This window comes from Malania oleifera, chromosome 9 (genome assembly GCF_029873635.1).
Source record: "Malania oleifera isolate guangnan ecotype guangnan chromosome 9, ASM2987363v1, whole genome shotgun sequence".
In the NCBI taxonomy this organism is placed as follows: Eukaryota; Viridiplantae; Streptophyta; class Magnoliopsida; order Santalales; family Ximeniaceae; genus Malania; species Malania oleifera.
In genome coordinates, this window is record NC_080425.1 from 76,406,943 (window position 1) to 76,430,903 (window position 23,961).

General features: G+C 36.1%; 2 protein-coding genes across 2 annotated transcripts; both read left to right on the forward strand.

Annotated features, from left to right (window-relative positions):
• The first annotated feature begins 7,139 nt into the window (after positions 1 to 7,139).
• LOC131164852 (multiple C2 domain and transmembrane region protein 7-like) lies at positions 7,140 to 14,985 on the forward strand. The gene is made up of 4 exons (XM_058122363.1): positions 7,140 to 7,462; positions 7,626 to 7,684; positions 8,737 to 8,795; positions 11,708 to 14,985. Exon 4 carries the CDS (start codon positions 11,767 to 11,769, stop codon positions 14,779 to 14,781), a length of 3,015 nt encoding a protein of 1,004 aa, XP_057978346.1. The 5' UTR covers positions 7,140 to 7,462; positions 7,626 to 7,684; positions 8,737 to 8,795; positions 11,708 to 11,766; the 3' UTR covers positions 14,782 to 14,985.
• Positions 14,986 to 21,758: 6,773 nt separating this feature from the next.
• Positions 21,759 to 23,735, forward strand: LOC131164853 (xyloglucan-specific galacturonosyltransferase 1). The gene has a single exon (XM_058122364.1). It carries the CDS (start codon positions 21,842 to 21,844, stop codon positions 23,468 to 23,470), a length of 1,629 nt encoding a protein of 542 aa, XP_057978347.1. The 5' UTR covers positions 21,759 to 21,841; the 3' UTR covers positions 23,471 to 23,735.
• Positions 23,736 to 23,961: the final 226 nt, after the last annotated feature.

Consider the following 23,961-nt stretch of genomic DNA (forward strand, 5'->3'; position numbering starts at 1 on the left):
TGATAGTTTTATGAACAACATATTTAGAAGAATTTCGAACATGTTATATAGAATGTCTTGTGCCATGATTATTCATAATTTAAGCAATTATTCATAATTTAAACATATACTTTTTATCGATTAATTTTTACATTGTATATTTTTAAATGAAGATTCTATGTTTAGTCAAAATTGATTTGATTCCTTCTCATTCCCAAACATACAAAATTTGTTTAATAAAATTGACTTGTTATGTTAAATTCTTTCTAAGAAAATCTTAAATTTTATCTTTATTATATTTTCTATAAAAGATAGTACGTTGTTTAATTGTCATAATAAGAATGAAATAGAACAGGAAAAATTAATCTCATTATTTTTACACATTCGTCATAAGTATTTTATTGTATAAACACATCTATTTTGAGTGAGCCACAAATTACGTAACTAATTTCTATCAATTCTTCTATCGCATCCTTAATTATTTATATACTTAGAAAGCTGAATTGGTGACACCTGCAGAAGATGAACCGGTAGAGGAGGTGCTGGTAGAAAGGGTTCGTGATAGACAAATGATTGTACCGTCAAGATAGCCGTGAAGATCATAGCCAATGAACAATGACGTCAGTTGGACGCGCCAAGAAGGGAAGTTGAAAGGAGTAAGCTTCGAGGGAAGCTGAGAGCCGACATTGATGGCAATAAGAGGAAAGTTGCCACTGCCAGGAGTGTCGAGAGTGGTGACAACAACGGACTCAGAGGAAACGACCATTAGGAAAGGAAAAAAAAAAACTCGTTAGAGAAAGAGCTCTGATACCATATAGAAAAATGCAGGACTTCCTTTCATTTGATGTAAAGATGTCCTATATATAGGACTTGTACAAGGTATGTTTGTTACACATTCAAAAGTATTTAAATACTAAATCAAAGAGATCCTAGACTATCAAATACAAACAACAATTCGAGTGATACAACCAGATTGCCACATATGTTGACTTTTTGAGTCCTATCCCATTTTAATAATGACAAATCACAACATCTTATTTGTGTGTTAAGTGAATGAACAAGTTTAAGTTTCAAAAAGAAAAAATTATCGATGCAAAATGGAAGCCATGAAGCACTTAAACGAGCACATATCTTGGTAGATTCCATGGATATCTGAAGAGCAAAGCTTGAAGACTTGTATTTTTCAGTTGTAATGTACTTATGTTTCAATTGTGCATGTATAACTCATTGATTTGATATGAAGCTCAACCATGACCGTAGTTGGACCCTAAGCACTCTATATTCTATTGAAAATCATTTTTAAGATGTGCAAAAATTATTTCAAAGTGTTAAAATCACGTTTGGAATGAAAACCCCAAAATAAGTTTTTTAAAATTCCCTTCATGTTTCTACTACCGCATTAATGAGCACTTTTCTTGATCAATTAGTTCTCATCTTTAACAATGTTCAACATAAAAGTTATGAGATTTTATCTTAACTTTCTTGAGATACCAAGAACATCCCATTTGGAGTTTTCTAAAAAATGTAATGCCCAAAATACTGAAAGGTGTCCACAACAGAAAATTCCCTTCATGTTTTTGTCGTTGCATTGATGAGGGATTTTTTCGATCAATCAGTTTTCATCTTAAAATAAGTTAAACATAAAAGTTTTGGGAATTTCTCTTAAATTTATTTTGATACCAAGAACATCCCATTTTGAGTTTTCTAGAAAAATTTATGCTCCAAATACTGAAAGATATCCGCAGTAGAAAACCCAAATTTAGTCGACCGGATGTTAAGTCCAGTCGACCGAAGTTCATCATTTTATGATTCAATCAATCGAATCATTGGTCAGTCGACCTAATGTCGTGGATGTGGGAAATCACCTTGAGTTCAGTCGAACGAACCTCAATTCAGTCGATTGGATCTCTTGAGTTTCGCCAATAATAGTAAGAAAATGGCTATATTTTCAAAGATAAAATATATTTTATTCCCCAATGGTCACATAAAGGTCATATCTCGCCTTTGCCTACAAAAATCAAGCTTAAACACTTGGACAAAGGTTGTTGATCATCCTTAGAGCATATTTGAATGTTCTTTGATTCTTGAGCATTTTTTAAACTCACTTTGCACATCATTTTCAAACTTCTCTTACTTTTGTTTTGAAAATACTTTTGGAGAAAATATTTTAAGGCTCTCTTGGAAGCCTTTAGCATATTTTACACTCACATTTATTACATCAAAACTATCTTACTTTTGATATTTCAAAAGTCTACTTTGAGAAAATCATTTCCATACTCTATTGAGCTTGTTAGCTTTGGTGCAATCCCAATAAGAGGGGTGAATTGGAGATTTAAAAAATTTCTTCCTAGGTTAAACTAATCTAACAACAGTATGACGCAACCTAGGAGCAGTCTAAGTATATATGAAACAATAGATACAATATATTAAACGATTTTTAGTACACGCACCATAATTTCAGTATTTCTTAACCAGATACAATGTCGTGTCAATCAAATATGCAGTATATTCAGTAGGGAAATTATATCAAGCACAAAGCAGAATATAATGCATGAAATGTAAAAGTGACCCCGAATATGATATCGGAGTTCGTCTAATCCTGCCTACGTCCCCGCCTTGGCACACCCGCACAAGGATTATACTATAAGCTCACTTAACGGGTGGAGCAGCACCGTTTACAACTAGGTCAATTAGGGGGGTTGACCTCAACCCATACCTTACCAAGATGGTGCACCTAACTTTCCTAACCGAGTCTAAACCAATCCAGGACTATTCCACAGGGTTAGTCTCCCTTTTCAAACCCGCACCTGGAATACAGTAAATATAAAATTTATGTACACAGAAATGTGCTTCTCAACTAAGCAGACTATGTACTACAATACTACACAGTATAATCAATCAATCAATGCACATCAATAATGTAGGAATAGTAAGCTCAGTGATGTGATTTTTGTGCAAGCAACACTCAACAGGATATAATCACAAGTATGCTTAATAGTGTATAAACAAGTTATTTCTTTGAAACAAGATATTCAAATCTCAATAATAAATCATGGTTTCAAAGATGTTGCAACAATATTCAAATCAACTTAAAAAATATTTTCTTCAATGAAATATGCTTAAAAATTGTTTGAAAAATAATATAGCTTGTAAAAATATTTGCACAATAAAATCAAAACTATAGGAATTGAAAAACAAAGTGTAGTCCCAAGAGGGAGGTGAATTGGATTTAAAAATTTTCTTTTAATTCTTTTTAATAATCCTTAACCTCTTTTAATTCTTTTAATGAATTCTTTAACTTGTTGTTGATTCTTCAAACTTTCAGCAAAAACTTATTTCTTTATTTAATCCACAACCACACAAACATTCAATTATTCAAGTAATCAATCAACCAAACAATTTGAAAGCAAACAACCAAACCCAAGATTAAAGTATACAACACTTTAGTAATGTAAGAACTCAAGATGGTTGTTTTTTTATATAAGCCCTGCGGATATGAATTTGATTCAAGCCCTGTGGTTAATGCAATCCCTTTGATAATGAATTGACTTTCTCAAAATGATTTTCAACAAAACATTCACACTCTTCCCAAAATTCAGAATTCAAATAAACTCTTAGTTAATTTATCTTTAGGTGTTAATGAGTTAACGTACATTCTTATGGTTTTCGCAAAGTATGGTTTAACTAACATACTCCCTTTCGGTTTCCGCAACCCAAATCAAAATTAGACTTTAAGTTTACTTAATTTCCAAATTTACGTAGTATATATGATTAAGAAATTAAATCAACCACGCATTTTATATGTGATGAAAATAAAGAACAAGGGAAAGAGAGAGTGAAACCATGACTTTTACGAGGTTCGGCTTATACCAAACCTACGTCCTCGCCTTTGGCAAACCACTAAAGGATTCATTAAAATTAGTTCCTTTGTCAGGAAGAACAACACTGTTTGCACACTTCTTCAGTAGGCTAGAGCCCGCCTCTTCAAGTGATATCCCCTCACTCGGTCACTCCTTCAAATAGGCTAGAGCAGCACCTCTCTAAACGATATCCCCTCGCTTAGCCAACGATCTGAACACCTTGAATCGTCCAAGAACTAGAAAAGATATTAAGTAAACACTGCGTACAATAGCACTCTCAAAACAAAGTAGATTAGTACAAATTCAGTTCTAGGTACTTCAACAATTTTAATACCAATAAGAAATATAATTGAAGCTCAAGTATAGAATTCACCAAGGGTTCTTTAGTGATTGAGAAAACTCAGTATAGAAACCGTAGGTTGGTGTTTCAGCAGCAATTCAGATGATTTCCCCAATAAGAGTATGAGCAATAGAGAACTTTGAGAGATATTAAGAGATTTAATGCAATTTTGTTGTGTGATTGCTTGTGTATATATTTCTTGGGATTATGGTAGTATTTATAGGCTTTTTAGAATTAGTTTCCTTGTTCCCCAAGTTACTTGGAGTGTCTTCCAAGTTTTTATAACATTCACATTTGAAAAACTAATTTTTAGAATTTTCCCATAAAGTTCAAAAATTTGAAATCCCATGGAGTCAGTTGACTAGACAGGCAGACCCTTCTGTTTGCCAGAAATTAAATTTAGTAAATTGTCAGTCGACTGACCCGACCACGTTCAAATATTGTCAGTCAGTTAGCTCAGTTTAGTTCATTTGGTTAGTCGGCTGGGCAGCTTACTTTACAGTTGCATTCTTCGTTAGTCAGCTGACTGATCTTGATTCATAATGGTCAGTCGGCTGGGAAGGTTTTCAACATATTACTTGTTTCAGTCGGTTGAGCCATTTTAGGGTGTTTTGGTCAGTCGGATGACTAGTCCACTTTCTGGTTTTTCATTTTTAGTTTTTCAAAATTAGTTTTACTCTCTTGATTTGATCTTTCATAAAACATTTTTTGGGGTTTTAAAATAGGTCTCTAAGTCCATAAATATCCCCTAAAGAGTTTTAACAATATTTCAAAAAGATATTTAAAATTTGAAACACTTACATAAAGACTTCTAGGATATTTTGACATTTTGAAATACTCAAGTCTTCATGCTTGTTTTGCTTTGAGCACTTTGTTTTTCTTTGACTCTCTTGCTTTGCTTCTTTGGTTCTATCTTGACTTCAAGTTTTAACATATTATTTTTAAAACCATGTTTTTGATTCTTTAAGTTTCATTTGATCCTTGTGAGCACATTGACCTTGCTTTCATATATGTGAATTCTGAAATCATCACTTAACCAAATATATTATGTTCCACTTGTTTGTTAGTATCAAAACAAGATTTTAAGCCTTGTAAGGTCAACAAGAATCTTGCAATGACAATGTAAAGATCCTTAAGCTTGTTAGTTTATCCCAACATAAGATTTACAATATTCAAATATGTGGGATAAACTTAACTGACTAAACTCTCCAAAATTTATATCAATAATCAACCAAAGTAAAGGGAGTATTAGTAATATCTAATAAGTACTAACACAATCAATAAGCTCTCACAATGCTAAGATGTATTAAGGGAATGAAGATATAAGAGTATTTGGGTAAAACAGAATTTTGAAATAGAGAGGATTTTTGCTAATGATTTTTTTAATCTTCTTACTAATCTACCAAAATGAGGTCCTATATATAGACAATGGCTAAAATATAACCGTTTAGGACATGTAGGGTATTATTAGGAATGCTTTAAAATATATTAGAAAAATTAACCCTGTTTAAAACATGTTAACCTCAGTAAATAATTTGCAACTCGAGAGGTTTCGGGTGGCTGAACTTTAGTTCGGTCACCCGAATAGACTCAGCTCAAAAAGCCATTTTTAATGGTTCGGGTGCCTAAGTTCAAGCTCAGTTGGCTGAACAAAAGTCAAAATGATTTTGTTCGCGGTTCGGGTGCCAGAAGCTAAGTTCGTTTAATCGAACTCAAATGTTCGGTTGCCCGGGGCCTATTTTGAACTAAAACATTCAGTGGCCTGAATTGGTGAAAAGTTACCTTTTAAGGGTTTGGTCGCCCGACTTCTCACAATTTGCCTATTAAGTTTAATTTATTTCAATTAAATCTCTTGATAGTTATGAGGACTATGTTGTGCATTTGTATAGGGACCTAAAGATCTTCAAAGGTCTTTGAGGACACCAAAAAAATTCGGCATCGATCGACCATGCCCTAATGACATTCGGTTTCCTATGGTCAATCTACGGTCATTTTGAATTTAAAATTACCTACATACATGACATGCAGAAATTATTACAGACCGATATAAATTATTACAGACTCAAATATAATAAATGCACTTACAAATGAAGCATAAACAGGTCTTCTTCTTTTGCCCTTCATTTTCTCATTGAATATGCCACGAGTATGATCTTTAAGACTTTTAGGTTTCCATAAATGTGTGCACTGAATTAATGACCCATTTAAGTACTAGGCACACACACATTAGTAATTAAAATTTTTTATTAAATTATAAAATAAATAAATATGAAATATAAAGAAAATAATTAAATATTAGAAATTATGTATATATATATGTATATTATATAAATTTTAATTTATTTATTCTATCATATTCCAATTATTCATTGAGCTTTTTTGCCAAATTTTGTTGATTTTTCTTTTGCCAAAAATCATTATTATTATTTAATAAGCGCCAAAATTTATTAATTTGCAAGTAAAAACATGGGTTCATCTACTTGTGTAATTAAGAAAAGCCAAATGCGTTACTAAACAAAGATTAGTAAATTGCATTTATTACGCGTCAGATGATCACTGCTGCCTTCTTAAACTCCGTTAAAAAATTTACTTCTGTGCCACGTGTCCTCTCAGATATTAATTTAGTTATTTTTTGTGCTTACTATTACATTTTAGAAATAAAATAGTTTGCGCGAAAAAAATAAAAATGAAGGGATGGTCCGGAACTCCGGATGGACCCGAGGTTCTGAATCTTCGGCGGGGCCCACAGTAATCCAGATCATACGGTCACGTCCTTGAGGGCCCGGCCCACAAGAACGCCCCGTCACGTGCTTCTCGGGATTACACGCGCATCCGTATAAAGATTAGCTCTAGGAAGCGGTCGCCCTCTCGTTCTTACTGTGAGATCCGTTCTGTATCGCCGCGACGTTTCCCTGTCTTTCACTTTTCTATAAATTGGGTGAAATCAGGTGGGTGTCCTCACGGTAACCCAGTGAGGACGCCTACACTGTAAAAGACTTCTCCTTCCCGGTGTTACGAGACCAGAAGAAAACGAAGCGGAAAACAGAACGCTCTGTTTTTGATTTCTGATTTGCAGACAGAAATTAAGTTCCGAATCTGAAGTGATTTCTGAAAACAAAATCAAAAACAAAAATAAAAATAACAGTTTCAGTCGTTTTTCCTGCTTTCTACATTCACTGAAACGTCTCACTCTCTCTCTCGCTGTCCGTTAAAGCGGATCATCGATAGTTCAGTCTTATTGCAAGGAGGATGAGTCAAAGGGAGAAGATTAAGCTGAGAACAGGTGATTTTCTCTTTAATTTTCTGCGAATGTTTCTATGAGAGTTGTTGGAGCAGCTCGGTGAGCTCGCTCCTGCTGTTTTTTTTTTTTTTCCTATTAATGCTTCGTTTTTCCAACGTAAATTTTGGATTTGGCGTTCAAAAATTTCAATGTAATCCATTTTCAGGTGAGTTTTGGAGCAAAAGATCTGTTATGCCAGCATGACATCGAAAACTTCAGAGCAAGGTGATGAAGTTGAGTCTATTCCTTCGATTCTTGCTTTATTTATGATTTTTCGGAGAGCTAATACTTATATCTGCTTTTTGAAAGATTTTAATTCGTAGTAAATTGCATTTCGCTTTAGATTATATATTTTTTTAGACGGCGTAAAGCAGAGCTTGATTGATAGTTCATTGTATCGTTTTGGAAGTAAGCGGCATTGGCGCCGATTCTTGGTCTGAAAAGCTTACATGAGTAATTTCAAAATGCTTATCCTCCAGTTCGCCAACTATCTAAAATTTAGGCCTTTATGAAAGGCTGGTGGGCCGGTGACTTCTCTTTTTAGGGTTTTTTTTTGGCTCCATAATCTTTCCCGGTGACTCTGAGATCATGACACTGTTTGGTCTCAGTAATAGACTTTAAGCAGTTTATACTCAAGAGGGATATGCTGAATAAAGCTAGTGTGTCTTCAGCGGGCTTTAAGGATCTGTAGCTTGAAGCACGCTGTAGATGCTTATTTTTTAAAGGCTTTGGATCTTCCTAAGGGCGAAGATTGGCACATGCTTATGAAAAAGGTGCTTACACGTTGCTGTCTGAATCTGAATCTATTAGGAATTGTTTATTTCTTTAAGCATTTACTTTCTGCAGTTGAAGTTAAGAGATTTCTTTTTAATATTTTTCCTTGCCAAATTTTTATTCATAATTATTATTATTATTTTTTTAAGAAGAAACAAAAGAACTGTTCAAGGGATCATGAGAAGAAGACAATTTCTGAATTTTGTGGGTCTTTTCCCCTGAGCTCTTGGAAAGGGGTGTTTTTATTTTTTATTTTTTTTAATGTTTTCTTATTTGATAACTTTGCTTGTGTCTGCTGCATATGTGCATGAGAGTTGATTGCTGACAATATTGATTTTTTTGTTCATTTATGCTGCTGGCGGTCCATGTGAGATATTATTGCGCCAAATTTAATACACAAACTGAGCTTGTCAGCAAAAAAAGCTTGCATCTGTTTCGGATCTATCTGCTTGAGTTTTATTTATGGGTTAGCTAATAGTGCTGATAAAAAATTCAAATACCAGGCTTTGAAAAGCGCATGACTGCTTCGAGACACATCCTTGGAGATTAAAATCCTCCTCAGGTACATGCCCAAAATTTATAAGGTCTGCAAGTTAAATTCCCTATTTTGCAATCCAGTATTTGCTCTCTCTCTCTCTCTCTCTCTCTCTCTCTCTCTCTCATTACACACACATTAATTTGAAGTAATCATCAATTTTTTGGGTGCTTTTGTTTCTACAGACCACTACTGAAAATCAGTGTCACAAATTTTGCATTTTATAACAATTCCATGAAGTTTGCTCATATTATGTGCTTTCGTGTGAGAATAAATAATTTTCAGTTTTTATTTCCTTCGGGTTTTCGTTTGAATTTGGAAAACAAGAAGGAAAAGAAAAGAAAATGGAATAAATCTACTTTGTAAATTAATGACGTGTGATTAATGTTTAATTTTTATTAATTTACAATGATATTTGAATAGGTTTTTGTTCATACTAGTATTTAAGATGGAGAGCAAACAATTAAAAATTGATCTTTTTATGTTATTCTCTTTATTTCCACGACAAATCCCAGAACCAATGAAAGAAACTTTTTAATTACTTTTCCTAGCACAAACGGTCTATTCACATATCAGAGAAGCATATAAACATTTGGTATACCTGTTGCTTTATGTTATCATTGGTTTGAATGGTTGTCCATTTTTTCATCAGCATTGTTTCTTTGAAGTACCTTCTCTGTTTTTAAGAGTAAAAGTTGCATTGATTTTTGCTGTTAAAAGGAAAAAATTGCTTCAAAATGAGTGACAACTTTGCTCTTCTAAATCTTTTTTCAGCCATCTATTTCTATGAAATCCTTCCTATATGAAGATGAATATTGGGGCCATGAAGTATTCAAAGTTATGAATTTAATTAGAATTATATGGGTCAATTAAACTCCTTTGTAACTTTGTCTCTTAATAGTGATAATACAAAAATTCTGTATAGCAGACTGAGATTACATTTGACATGAAACAGTGCTCTTAACTGTACGTGGTGGGCCCATTTCTTAGGGAAAAGATGATCTCGCTCTTCCCCATATGTGAAATGGCTTTATAGCTTTTGAAATGTATAATTAGTTATCTTTCTTTTCTGCAAGCATGGTGTTTCATAAAGTTTTACTAATAACATAATATTAAGGTTGTTGATGCCATTTTCAATTCATAAATGCAAGATCTTTTAAACACTAACGAATTGCTTCACCATGATTTAACTGTTTTACTTAAAAAAAGTTTCTAGTATGTCACAAATGCTATTTTTCAAAAGTTTTTGGAATTTTATGATAAAAAAGGCATTAGACCACTGTCAGTCTGTCAGATTTAGTCCAACAATCCGAGTATAATTTGTCCTTGCCCAAGATCTATAAACTCAGTGCTTAGTAATCATTTAAGAAGTGGCTGACTGGCTGTGTAGACCAGACCCAATGGGCCCTCATTTGCATTTGAAGACTATGCTCTCTCTCTTGTTCTAACATAGTACTACAAATGTGTTGCAAGCTACTGGTAAGGGTTGCTCTCTAATGGAATGAAATGTTTGTTAGTGTTTTCCCTTTTCATTGCATGCTACTGCTGTATGCATTTCAAGGCGGCATACATATATCCTATTTTGTAGTAGATTCAGATAATCACTATCTGAAATCTAAAATACTGCTTCATGTCTTATTTTGTAAATATATCTCCGCCTCCCAAAGTTTCTGCCTGTTCTTTCAGTTAGTGTCTAATAGCCCCAAACTTCATAAAGCGTAAGCATCTCAGATAATCCAAGTTCTGACATTATATTACAGAGCTACAATTAACAAAATTTGATTTCTAGGTATGAAAAAAAAAAGGAAAAAAAAAAAAAAAAAAACAATGGTTTTGGCCATTTTCTTGATGCATCAGTGTTGTTTTGAAGATAGCATGTACTTCACCAGAATAGTCAAGTATCTGCCGAGAGTTTTTTAAATAATCCATCTTGAATTTATTACCCATTTTCTTGGTAAGAACAACTTACAATAGATTGCCCCTTCCAGCAGATCAATCAGCATGCTCATCTTTTGTCCTCTTTAATCAGCAGGAAACTGAGCAACTTGAAGTTGCTCTATTGATAAAAATTGTCACAGATGAAGCTAGTCTAGTGAGTGCTCATCGTTTTAGATGTTCAATGAATTCATTTGGTTTCCGGCTCATCTGATCTGTCCATTTCTGCCTGCAGTTATTTCCAAGACTCATCCTTTGACAATGACGTAGCTATATTTCCCATAGTAGAGGCCATACATGTATACCAAAAAATGTTCTCTACTACAATGATTTTTTCCATTTTTTACATTGTAGGGAAGTATACAAATATGGCAATACACTTCAATTGGTTTTATTCATTAAATTATTTCATTTGAATGCTGTCCCCTGGATCTGGTAATTTTTTGAGGGTTTTTTATTTTATTTTATTTTATATGGTATTAGTTGTTCCATTTGAGTAATGTGTTTGCTAGTAAGACCAAGTACATTAATGTCAATCATTAAATCATTTCATTTGAATGCTCCCCCACCTCGTCTCCCCTCACACCCCAACACCCAGGTCTGGTCTTCTTTTGAGGTTTGTTTTTTATGATATTAGTTGTTCCACCTTAGTAATGTGTTTGCTAGTAAGATCAAGTATATCAATTTCACTCATTAAATCATTTCAATTGAGTTCTGTCCCCTTGGTCTGGTCTTTATTTGAGGTTTGCTTTTTTGGTATTAGTTGTTCCATGTTAGTAATGTGTTTGCTAGGAAGATCAACTACATGATTGTTTTGACCTTTGACCTTTCTCTGGTTGATGTTTGCCTCTGTTGTTCTATTCAAGTTCACCTTCAAGCCTTATTCAGTTGATGTTACTGCTTTAATAGACAACGTCCTATTTGTTTTTCCCGTGGTCATTTTATTTGTTACTGGCTGTTTAAAGTGGTTGATGATTAGTGAGTTAATTTTTCCATGCTTTTAGGTGTCTGTAATAATTTTCCTCTTCAAGGTGGTTGAACATCCTTCAAGTACACTATCATTATGAGCAATCTTAAGCTGGGTGTAGATGTGATTAGTGCCCACAACCTTATGCCAAAAGATGGGCTGGGTTCTTCTAGTGCTTTTGTGGAGCTTTACTTCGATGGCCAGAAGTTCCGTACCACTATCAAAGAAAAAGATCTCAACCCTGTTTGGAATGAGCACTTTTACTTCAACATATCTGATCCATCGAACCTCCACAATCTTACTTTGGATGCGTGTATCTACAACAATATTAAAGCCACCCACTCCAGATCTTTCCTTGGGAAGGTTTCCATCAGTGGGACTTCATTTGTTCCGTACTCAGATGCTGTTGTTTTGCACTACCCTTTGGAAAAGCGTGGCATATTCTCCCGTATCCGAGGCGAGCTTGGTCTTAAAGTTTGCATAACTGATGATCCATCCATAAAGTCCTCCACCCCACATCCTGTAGCTGAATCCTTGGATCCGAGCTCTATTAGACAGGACCAAACAGTATCAAATCTGGTCTCCGGTGTTTTATCTAATGCCAAAGCTGAGTCAAGACAGACCTTCCATCATCTCCCTAACCCAAGACACATTCAACACCAGCATCATTCTTCAGCTACAGCAGTGCCCAACCAAGTAGCAAAATATGTAGTGGGTGAGATGAAGCCTGAACCACCACCTTCAAGGCTTGTTCGCATGTTCTCTGCATCATCATCACAACCTGTTGATTATGCACTCAAAGAAACAAGCCCATTTCTAGGAGGCGGACAAGTTGTCGGGGGTCGTGTTATTCGTACGGACAAAACTGCAAGCACTTATGACCTCGTTGAGCAGATGCAATTTCTCTTTGTAAGAGTTGTAAAGGCGCGAGATCTTCCTGCCATGGATGTTACAGGGAGCCTTGATCCATATGTAGAGGTGAAAATTGGAAACTACAGAGGAGTTACGAAGCACATGGAGAAAAAGCAAAATCCAGAGTGGAATGTGGTGTTTGCCTTCTCCAGGGATCGGATGCAAGCATCTGTTCTAGAAGTTGTGGTTAAGGACAAGGATCTGATCAAAGATGATCTTGTAGGCATTGTAAGGTTTGACTTGAATGAGATTCCCATGAGGGTCCCACCTGATAGTCCTCTGGCCCCCGAGTGGTACTGGCTTGAGGACAAGAAGGGGCAGAAGAAAAAAGGTGAGTTGATGCTTGCAGTCTGGATTGGCACTCAAGCAGATGAGGCTTTCCCTGATGCATGGCATTCTGATGCAGCTACACCTATTGACAGTTCAGCAGCTGCCTCTACACTGATACGTTCCAAGGTTTACCATGCACCACGGTTATGGTATGTGCGTGTTAATGTTATTGAGGCTCAGGACTTGGTCCCAACAGAGAAGAACCGTTTCCCAGATGTATATGTGAGGGTACAGATAGCGAATCAAGTGTTGAAGACGAAGACAGTCCAAGCTCAGACACTGAACCCGCTCTGGAATGAGGATCTTTTATTTGTTGCTGCTGAACCCTTTGAGGATCCTCTTGTACTTTCTGTTGAGGATCGTTTGGGTCCTGGAAAAGATGAGATCATTGGGAGGGTCTTCATACCACTAAGCTCTGTGGAGAAGCGAGCCGATGATCGAATTGTTCACTCTCGTTGGTTCAACCTGGAAAAGCCAGTGGTTGTGGATGTAGATCAGCTGAAGAAAGGGAAGTTCTCTAGCAGGATCCAGCTTCGAGTATGTCTAGATGGAGGTTACCATGTTCTTGATGAGTCAACTCACTATAGCAGCGATCTCCGCCCCACAGCAAAACAGCTTTGGAAGCCATCAATTGGAGTTTTAGAACTTGGCATCTTAAATTCTGTAGGACTCCACCCCATGAAAACACGCGATGGAAAAGGCACATCAGATACATATTGTGTAGCTAAGTATGGGCACAAATGGGTCAGAACACGCACTGTGGTTGACAATCTGAGTCCAAAATACAATGAGCAATATACATGGGAGGTTTTTGATCCGGCTACAGTTCTCACTGTAGGTGTTTTTGACAACAGTCAGCTGGGGGAAAAAGGCTCTAATGGCAACAAGGACATGAAGATTGGGAAGGTCCGGATTCGTATATCTACGCTCGAAACAGGTCGTGTTTATACACACTCTTACCCTTTGCTGGTTCTTCACCCCACTGGCGTTAAGAAGATGGGTGAGTTGCATTTGGCAGTACGATTCTCATGCTCATCTTTTGTGAACATGCTTCACATATACTCACGACCACTGCTGCCAAAGATGCACTATGTGAGGCCCTTTACTGTGATGCAGCTAGACATGCTACGCCACCAAGCTGTCAACATAGTGGCAGAACGGCTGGGTCGAGCAGAGCCTCCACTCCGGAAGGAGGTGGTAGAATACATGTCAGATGTGGACTCACACCTCTGGAGTATGCGCAGGAGCAAGGCAAATTTTTTTCGACTGATGACAGTTTTCTCAGGACTATTTGCCGCTGGGAAGTGGTTTGGGGAAATCTGCTCGTGGAAGAACCCAATCACAACAGTGCTTGTTCACGTGCTTTTTATTATGCTTGTGTGCTTCCCAGAACTGATACTGCCCACAATTTTCCTCTACATGTTTCTAATAGGGATATGGAACTTCAGGTTTAGGCCAAGGTACCCTCCCCACATGAACACAAGAATCTCGCAGGCTGAGGCAGTGCACCCCGATGAGCTTGATGAGGAGTTCGACACATTTCCCACAACTCGAAGCCCGGAGCTTGTGAGAATGAGGTATGATCGGCTGAGGAGTGTGGCTGGTAGGGTTCAGACTGTGGTGGGTGATATAGCAACTCAGGTTGAGCGTGTTTTGTCACTGTTAAGCTGGAGAGACCCCCGTGCCACAGCCATCTTCGTGACATTCTGCTCTGTGGCAGCCATGGTTCTCTATGTGACGCCATTCCAGGTGGTGGCAGCTTTGGCTGGGATCTACACAATGAGGCACCCCAGATTTCGCCATCGGTTGCCATCGGTACCCATCAACTTCTTCCGCAGGCTGCCTGCGAGGACAGATAGTCTATTGTAACTAAAACGGAGAGTGGGTGAGGGTGTATCTACTTGTACCCGAGCTCCTGAGGTTTCAGAATGTCTATTTTGTTCATCAATGTCCGCGTTCCCCTCCTTCCCTATGTTTGTTATGTGCCACAGAGTTCAGTACTGACACATGAAAGAATAATTTGTATCCTAGCCATTTTAACTACTAAATTTGGTCACGTAGTGTACTTATTTTCCTACCCTGTAGCCTAATTCCTATCACTTTAAGCCTCCCAAGTTAAAAAAAACTAAGTTAAAAACCATAGGAATTATTTCATAGTTTATAATAGAACTGGAAAAGTGTGGTCGCCCATTGTTGGCAAATGGGTTGATTTTAGTAAGCAGTGGGAACATCATACCAATATAAAGTTCAGTTAAACCCTAAATACTCTACAAGCAGTATAGAGGGGAGAGGGGTCTGTAATTATCTGTATTTTTTTTTTCTTATGCAGTGTGGGGGAACAGAGCCTTAAACTTGGAATTGTGTGTGATCTTCACAAAATTCAATCATTCAAAGACAAATTATCTAATTGATTTGAATTTTGTGCATAAATTTCAAATTGAAGAAAAAACTAAATGGTCACAAATGCAGGTTTACGAGTGCCTGGCAGGGTAAGGCAATGGAATTATAATTACTGCAAACATCAGAGCACAGCAGAAGCCATAACACAACAAATGAAAAGGCAAACCAGTGATGCATTGCAGGAAAAGGGACAAAGCCATGATTTTCAGATGGAGCTGATCTTAGATTACGTACCCTTGGTTTCTTGAGAGGTAAGAGTACATCATCTGAGACTGGCTTTCCCACTGCCACTGGTGAGATGAGAACATAACTGAATGACCTAAGCAGGAGCAGGTTGTTAATTCTTAATTTTTTGGTCGCCCTCTCTGTATGTATTCTCATTCAAGACATTGAGCTCGCTGCAATCTGTCAATCTCGGAGAAGGGGAAAGGGAAAATGAAAATAACCTAAAGAAGGTTGTAATTACGAATTAGTTGAGCAATCAATGGATATACTCATATTCTTTTGGTTCGGCCCATCCATTCTACACGATTTTATTTTAATTTTGTTAATCTTATGCTTGAAAGTAGGACTACAAATGAATTAAGCCGCTACTCGATAGCTTGACTTGACAAGGGTTTAATTATTTGAACTTATTTATTATTTAAATGAGCGAGTTTCAATCCAAATTTTAGACTCGATTTGTGAAAAGCTAGGTGTTAGCCTGCTTGTTTCGGCTTGTGACTAGTTTGATAACTGACTTGAATGATCTTATTTATTAAACTCGTTAAGGAGTTCAGTAATGAACTTCGTTAATAGACTCGTTAAGTTGACACAATCCCAAGAGTCCAATACTAGCCTAATCATAAGTGGATGAAACTGTTATTATTAGGTCAATTATAAAATTTTAGCCCAAGTCCAAGCCTAAACTCGAGCTTACAAATGAGCCGAGCTTGAGCTTGAGCTTGAGCCTGAACCAATATTTTTTTTAATTTTAAGCTTGCTTGAGCCCAACTTTCTGAGCTTGAATCCAGATAGCCCGAGCACGAGTTGAGCCCAAGCATGCTGAAGCTCAGCTCGACTCGTTTGTAGTCCTACTTGAAAGTATGAAATTGAAATTTTGAATTTAAATCTATTTGCATTTGAAGAAAATATAATACAAAATTATAATGAATTTCTTCTAAATAAATGTGAATCCAAATCCAAATTTAAAAAAAATCATAATCTCAAACATTATCTGAGGATTTTTCTTCTAATTTTGATTTGTATTCTGAAAACACCAAATTTAAATTTTCCCTATCTTATGAGTTTATATATTTTTAATATTTTTTTTTTCTTTTGCTAGGCTTTTAATATATGTTATGAATTTTAACATTATTTTTAATAACAACATACCTTGACAAATCCTAATTCTTTCCTAATTTTTTCTTAAAGATAAAAGGCTAAAGCCTTGATGTGTTGCGTAGGTTGTCGGCAGAGACAAAAAGGAAAAAAAGGGTTTGAAAGAAAGATTTTATTTGACAATAATTCATTTTATTCTATAATTTAAAAATAGACAGAAGGGTTTTATTTTGACGTAATGTTCTCGCTTTTTAAGAGCATTTCTCGGAAAAAATGTCTTCTTAATTTAAACGAAAGATCGATTCAAGTTACACTTGAAGAATAGATTAAATTTGAGTTGAGAGTAGAAAACATGGACAGGATAAAATTATAAGTTATAACCAGGGGAGTTACATACTATAGATTGAATTATTAATAGCATAATTTTGGCGAAGACATTCACAATAGTGCCCCCTCCTCACTTTCAACTCAACTTTCTAAAAGATAAAAATAAAATTTAAAATAACTAAAAATATGAGGATCGTACCATAATTATATCTATATATATATATATATATATATATATATGTATGTATGTATGTATGTATTTGTTAATGATGTTTATAAAACATGTTGCCGTGAGTGATTTACATTGGCCAACCACGGAACTCATATTTTAGTTTGATACTCTAACTAAGTGTAATGTATTGAAAACAATGCCCACACAACTAGTTAATAGATTTATTGCACCAAAAAAAACCTCCACCTATTATATTAATGGTTGATCTCATCAAATGAAATTCCAAGATTCTACTATGTACTATAGACATTGAAGTGGAGGCATAGGAGCCATGGATATTTTGAGTAGAAATATAATATTTTAAAAAAATTATCTAGATCAAATATTTAGCATGTTGTAGATACCCCATTTTGTCCCGGGCTTATATAATAAAATTGGATAAATTTTTTTATTTGATTAAAGTGAGAAAATATAAAAGACAAGGAAATTGAATTTTTTTACATTGAAAAAAGAACAAAAAAATATAAAAATGAAATAAAAAAATTGAAGATCGGATACTCTATTTCCATGCTTGCATCTACATACACATAAATGAAATTTTCAATTAGAAAATCAAAATTGAAAGCTAATTTGTTATTTAAGATTTATTTGTTATTTTAATTGGTTAATCAACTTAATTAACAAATTAGTTTTAAATTTGATTGATTAAGTTAAATTTGATTAGTCAATCAAATTTAAGTTTTTTTTTTTTTTAATCAAATTTAAGTTAGGAATCAAGAATATACCTATAAATTGAGGACTTTTGAGGGTGGTAGAGACACAAATACCGAGAAGTCATATAGACCATTGAGAGCGGGAGTCAAAAAAATTGAAAGTTTGAAAGAATTGTGAGTTTGAAGGAGAGTTTGTGAAGAAAGTGGATAAAGACTGCAATTCAAGAGTCGGAAAGGTTGCAGATCTTGTGTGATGACCCGAAAAATAATGGTATTTAAATAATAAAAGAAAGGAAAATGGAAACCGGAATCAGAAGGAGGCAGTCGACTTCGTCGACGAACGCGAAACTTTCATTGACGACGTTGTATTTTAGAAGGAATAATCGAAGGGAATTATCAGGGCCTCGTCGACGAACACAGGGGATTCGTCGATGAGAAAATACCGAGAGAGGTTTTGAGTAGTCTGAATTTCGTTGACTAGGTGTGGGTTTCGTTGACGAAATTATTGAAGGACTCGTCGACGGGATGACGTGGCTCGTCGACGAATCTAGTCCTATAAATATCAAAAACCCGGATTAAACATCAAAATTAAGGAAAAATTTCACTCTCTTTCTCTCTCCCTATGGTTTCTCTCTTCGATTCCGGCTCCGTCGCTCACCGGATCGACGATCTAAAGTCACCACGACGCTCCTGGAAGAGTTCTCAGCATATCTGCCGGAGCGGATCGTTGGTTGAACTCCGTTGAAAATTATCCCTAAATTGAGGTAAGACTTTTTAAGCAAAATTTGGTCTTACAGTAGTTATAGGAAATGATATACACATGAAAATACTGAAGTTTAGTACTGAAAGTTTTCATTTTCAGAGTATTGAATAAGAAATCCTACGGCTGTGACACCAGAGTTTATAGAGGCTTTTCTCTATAGTTAGGTAAGGGAATAAACTAAAACAGTTATTTTTCCACGCAAATTACCATTATTTCTTAGCAAATTCATTTTCAGAAAAACATGTATTATATATGAATATTATTGAGTAAATGTATATTTGGGAAAAATACTGCTATATATAGGAATTATGATTTTAAATGGAATGTATGATTTAATTCAGTATTGTGTGACATGAGTATTATTTTTCATGAAACGTATTATGTTAGGACAATTTTACGAATAAGCATGTTTTCAGGAATTACGTAATAATGTAGTATATGATTTTGAAATATATGATAATTGATTTATTTTCAGAATGATATGTATGAAATGTTCGGAACGAGGCCGTAATTATGAAATGTTCGGCATGAGACTATATTTATGAAATGTTCGGCACGAGACCATGTTTATGAAATGTTTGGCACGAGGCCGTATTTATGAAATGATCGGCACAAGGCCGCTATAATATCATGTATTATATGCTATCAGAACCCGAATGTTAGTTTAGTTTAGTTTCAGGAGCTCGGTATCGTAGTTATATAGATCAGATATCTATGTTCAGACTTGTGTTAACCACCCCACGAGGGGGTGGGAGATGAATAGTCGATATGGCTTCAGTGTAGAGTTGTAGACGTCCACTTGGCAGTCCGGACCAGGGTGCGGCGGACCCATCGTACTTACAAACATTTTTTATTCGATAGTGGTCGGCTAGCCATTGTCGGGTCCCGCCTTCGGACTGCACAACCTGTCATGGGGAGTAATAAATGATATCAGCTAACTATTCATCCTAGGTATGTTTTCAGTATTATCATATATAACAAACGATTTGTGAATGATATGAGTTACTAGAAAAATATGAAAGTGTATGATGATTCAGTATATTATGACGAATATTTAGAGATGTATGAAATGTATTATATATGTATAACTGCATTATATATTCATATTACCACACAACTGTATTTAGTTTATTTTCCCTTACTGAGAAGTGTCTCACTCCTAAACTTAAATTAATTTTTTAGGAGACCCTGAGAGACCGGTGGGTCGTGGCCGTCGTTGAATGAGTTGAGTTACCCCACTAGGAGGGTAAGATTTTGATATGGGATTAGGAGATTTTTGTTGTATGATCCTAGGGTTATTTTGATGTTTTTGAGGTTGTATATAAATACAGTATTTTGATGATGTAGTAAACTCTGGTATTATGTAATTCATGTTTTGATTGATGAAATTTATTTTTATTGCTACTTAGGTTTCCGCTATTTATGTTAGGTTATCCTCGCTACCCACAGGTTCGGGCTGATGTTGTTATTATTTATGTTTATTATGTGATAAGTGAAATAGGTTGTTACAGTTTGGTATCAGTACTTAGGATACTAGGTTCTGTAGACTCTAGAGTGCATCAGTAATAATATCAGAGTATAGGATAAGGGAATTTGAGGTAGGATAAGGGAATTTGAGGTCTGATTTTATAGTCTAGATGCAGGACTTCCGTGGTGGTTTGTATGATTTTCCTGAAGTGACGATTTCAGGAAAGTCATGGTAAACTATCGTCGGGTTGGGTATTTAAGTTGTAGGATTAAACCTTGAATTAAAATTAGGAGAGATGAATTAATTTGGGAATAAATCCTATATTGGTTTGGGGATATATGTAGTGAAGGGATTCTGTAACGACCTGCTTAATAAACTGGTTCTTATTTTTTTATTTTTTATATACTATGATAATCTACATGCTCTGATACCATACTGGCTGATTTAAGAAATAAATCTCATCTTTAATTGTGGACCAAACCGAATATTCTGGCATATTCCCTTTTGTATTTTTCTTGTATTCCCCTATGTTTTGTGTATTACTAATGTATTCCGAGGAAAAAAATATGTACAATTTTGTTAAATTAGACCTCGGATAAAATGGGGTGTCTACAATATTGTACTCTGTTGAAATCCATTTAAGGGCATTCTTGTCTATACAAATATTTTTTTTCTCATCTAATATATTAATTTTCATAAAAAAAAAAAAAAAAAACTAATGATGTAGCTTTTCATAGTTCTGGAAGCCACAAGTTGGGTATAGCGACTAGGTGTTTTTTGCTTAAACCACAAGGAGGCTTTAAGTATATTTTTTTATTTTTTATTTTTTTAAAAAAAAATGCATTAAATGAGACACATATATATTTTAATAATTAAGTAAAAATATTGGTCTGATATAATGCTGATGATGATGATTGCATTATAATATATTATATATTCTTTATTTTAGATGTTATGACGATAAATAACTGCATTAGATGGTGATCAACAAAATATTATATATATATATATATATATATATATATATATATTATTTTAGATAGTATGACGATGACATTAGATGGTGAACAACAATGCATTCCATGTATTTTTTGGTTCATTGAAAGCTGACATTAGACAAGTCCAACACCAACCAATAAAGCTTTGTACTTCTCATAAGATTGAGATCTAAGACCTATACCATAGAAGTCCCAAGTGCTAACAGCCTAACATTGAAATGTCCCTCCAGAGAAGACAATATATATCATTTCTAAATTAATTAATACTCTTCAAACAAAAATTGTTAAAAACTAACATCTAAGTGAAACAAAAAAGAAAAAGAAAAAAAAAAAGAATGGACTAAATATCATACATGTTAAAATGTCATGAGTAAGTTCTAAACATAAATTCCAAGATTTGATGATCAAACTTTATCCATAAAGCTAATTTATATATAATAATCAAGCATTCACTAATCATGTTGATGCATATTCACTCAAATACTTTCCCTTTTTTCCTAGAAAAAGGTGTATCAACCTTTGAAATCAATTTGGGGGAAATCAATTACAGTACACTTCTCCCGCAATCCTCCAACCAAGCGTGACCCTGAAGAAGGCATAATAGGGGGAGGAGTCACCCACAGAGCACCCACCCATTTATCCATTTTCCTTTAGTTGGGGGTCACTCCTCACACTACGTGCATGCCATGATCAAAGCTCGAACCCTTAAATTGTGGGAAACAGAAAGTATCTAGGGCTCCCCTGATCACTAGAAAACCACAACAGCTGATGCAGCCATCCCCAACAATGGCCATTGCTGTTCCCACTATCGAATCAAAAGAATTTGGTTTTCATGATTCAACTCTACTGCCCAAATTTATGTACCGAATTCCCATTGTAATTCTTCTTGTGACTCCTTTGTTGCTCTGGTCATCCTCCACCACCATCATCTCCAACTCCATTGTTCATATTTGCATCTCTTCCCGCAAGCTCAACCACCTCTACTGCCTCTCCGCCGGAGCCGAACCCGCTTCCCGGTCCCCCAACGCCTCCTCTATTAGCCCTGGCAACAGCACGGGTCACGCCCTGATTGATCACCATTTCTTTGGTGAGGATAACCCTGCTCTTCCCATCAATAAGAGCAGTTTTTTCAGTAATTACAAGGATGAGGGGGTCGTGACTGCCGTTAAACACGTTGAAGAACAAGTCCAAGCGCATCGTTCGTGGGCGTCTGGGGCTAATGATCACGTGGGTTGCGAGGGGAGAGGCATTTTTGTGTATGATTTACCTTCAAAGTTCAATAAAGATTTGGTTGCTCAGTGCAATGACATGGTTCCGTGGACGAACCTCTGCGAGTATTTCGCGAACGAGGCGCTTGGAGAGCAGTTGCCGGAGCTGGGGAACGGATGGTACAAAACCCACCAGTACTCACTAGAGATCATATTTCATTCTAGGGTTTTGAAGCACCCATGCAGGGTTTATGACCCTAATGAAGCAAAGCTCTTCTATGTGCCCTTCTATGGAGGATTGGACATATTGAGATGGCACTTCAAGAATGTGACTAACCAGGTTAAGGATTCTCTTGGGCAAGAGCTGGTGAGGTGGCTCGATGGTCGGCCGCCGTGGGTTCGGAACTCTGGGAAGGACCATGTTTTTGTTTTGGGCAAAGTTTCATGGGATTTCAGGAGAAGAGGTGATTCTCCATGGGGTACCAGACTGTTGGAACTCAACCAAATGCAAAACCCTATCAAGGTTCTGATAGAGCGGCAGCCATGGCACCTTAATGACGTCGGTGTCCCCCACCCGACCCACTTCCACCCTCGGTCTGATGCTGATATCATCGCATGGCAGCTGAGGATCATGCGAGCCGATCGGAGAAGCCTCACGGGTTTCGCAGCCGGGGAGAGGCCTGGTTTGCCCGAGAACATACGGTCCTTGTTGATCAAACATTGCATTTCGGCCGGGGAGGGGAAATGCCGGTTTTTGGACTGCAATTCGGGGGACTGTGCTCAGCCCGAATCGGTTATAAGGCTGTTCATGGAGTCAGAGTTCTGCTTGCAGCCTCCCGGGGACAGCCCGACCCGTAAATCGCTGTTCGATTCGCTTGTTTCAGGTTGTATACCGGTGCTGTTTGATCCATTCACGGCCTACTACCAGTATCCATGGCATTTACCGGAGGAACACGGGAAGTACTCGGTGTTTATATATCAAGAAGAGGTGAGGGAGATGAAGGTGGATGTGGTGGAGAAGCTGATGAGGATTTCCGTGAAGGAGAAGGAGGAGATGAGGAGGTACATAGTGTATGAGCTATTGCCTGGTTTGGTGTATGGAGCTTCAGATTCGAGGCTTGAAAAGTTTCAGGATGCTTTTACCATAACAATGAATAATCTGCTTCAAAGGGTGAGCAGATTGGAATGAATTAATTATATTGAACATTGTCAAATTTCAGATGAAACAAAAAACTGAAGCAGAAAAAATGAAGCAGGAAACTGAGAATTACTTAATGAATTAATTTGGTACAAAGAGGTATTTATAGAGTTAAAATACAATAATAGAAAGAATAACTAATTTTCTTCATGTTTGCCTACTTTGACACATGTGTCTTTAGAGTTTAACTCCATTTTCTCAATCTGTAAAGCTATACTCCAACACCCCCCCTCAAAATGAACATGTATATTAAGAATGTTTATCTTGCGAAGAGTGTGATGAAACTGAAGAGAGCCTAAAGGCTTTGTGAATATATCAGCTAGCTGCAATCTTGAAGGAATATAAAAAAGTTTAATAATGTTTTGCTGCAGCTTTTCTCTAACAAGACGGTAGTCAATTTGAATGTGCTTTGTTCTCTTATGCTGGATAATGCTAATTTACTATTTGTATAAAGTAGTGTTGGCTGTAGGTGGCTGATATGT

Coding starts and splice junctions, on each gene's coding strand:
- LOC131164853 (XM_058122364.1), top strand. CDS start 21,842: ATGCAGCCATCCCCAACAATGGCCATTGCTGTTCCCACTATCGAATCA.
- LOC131164852 (XM_058122363.1), top strand. CDS start 11,767: ATGAGCAATCTTAAGCTGGGTGTAGATGTGATTAGTGCCCACAACCTT.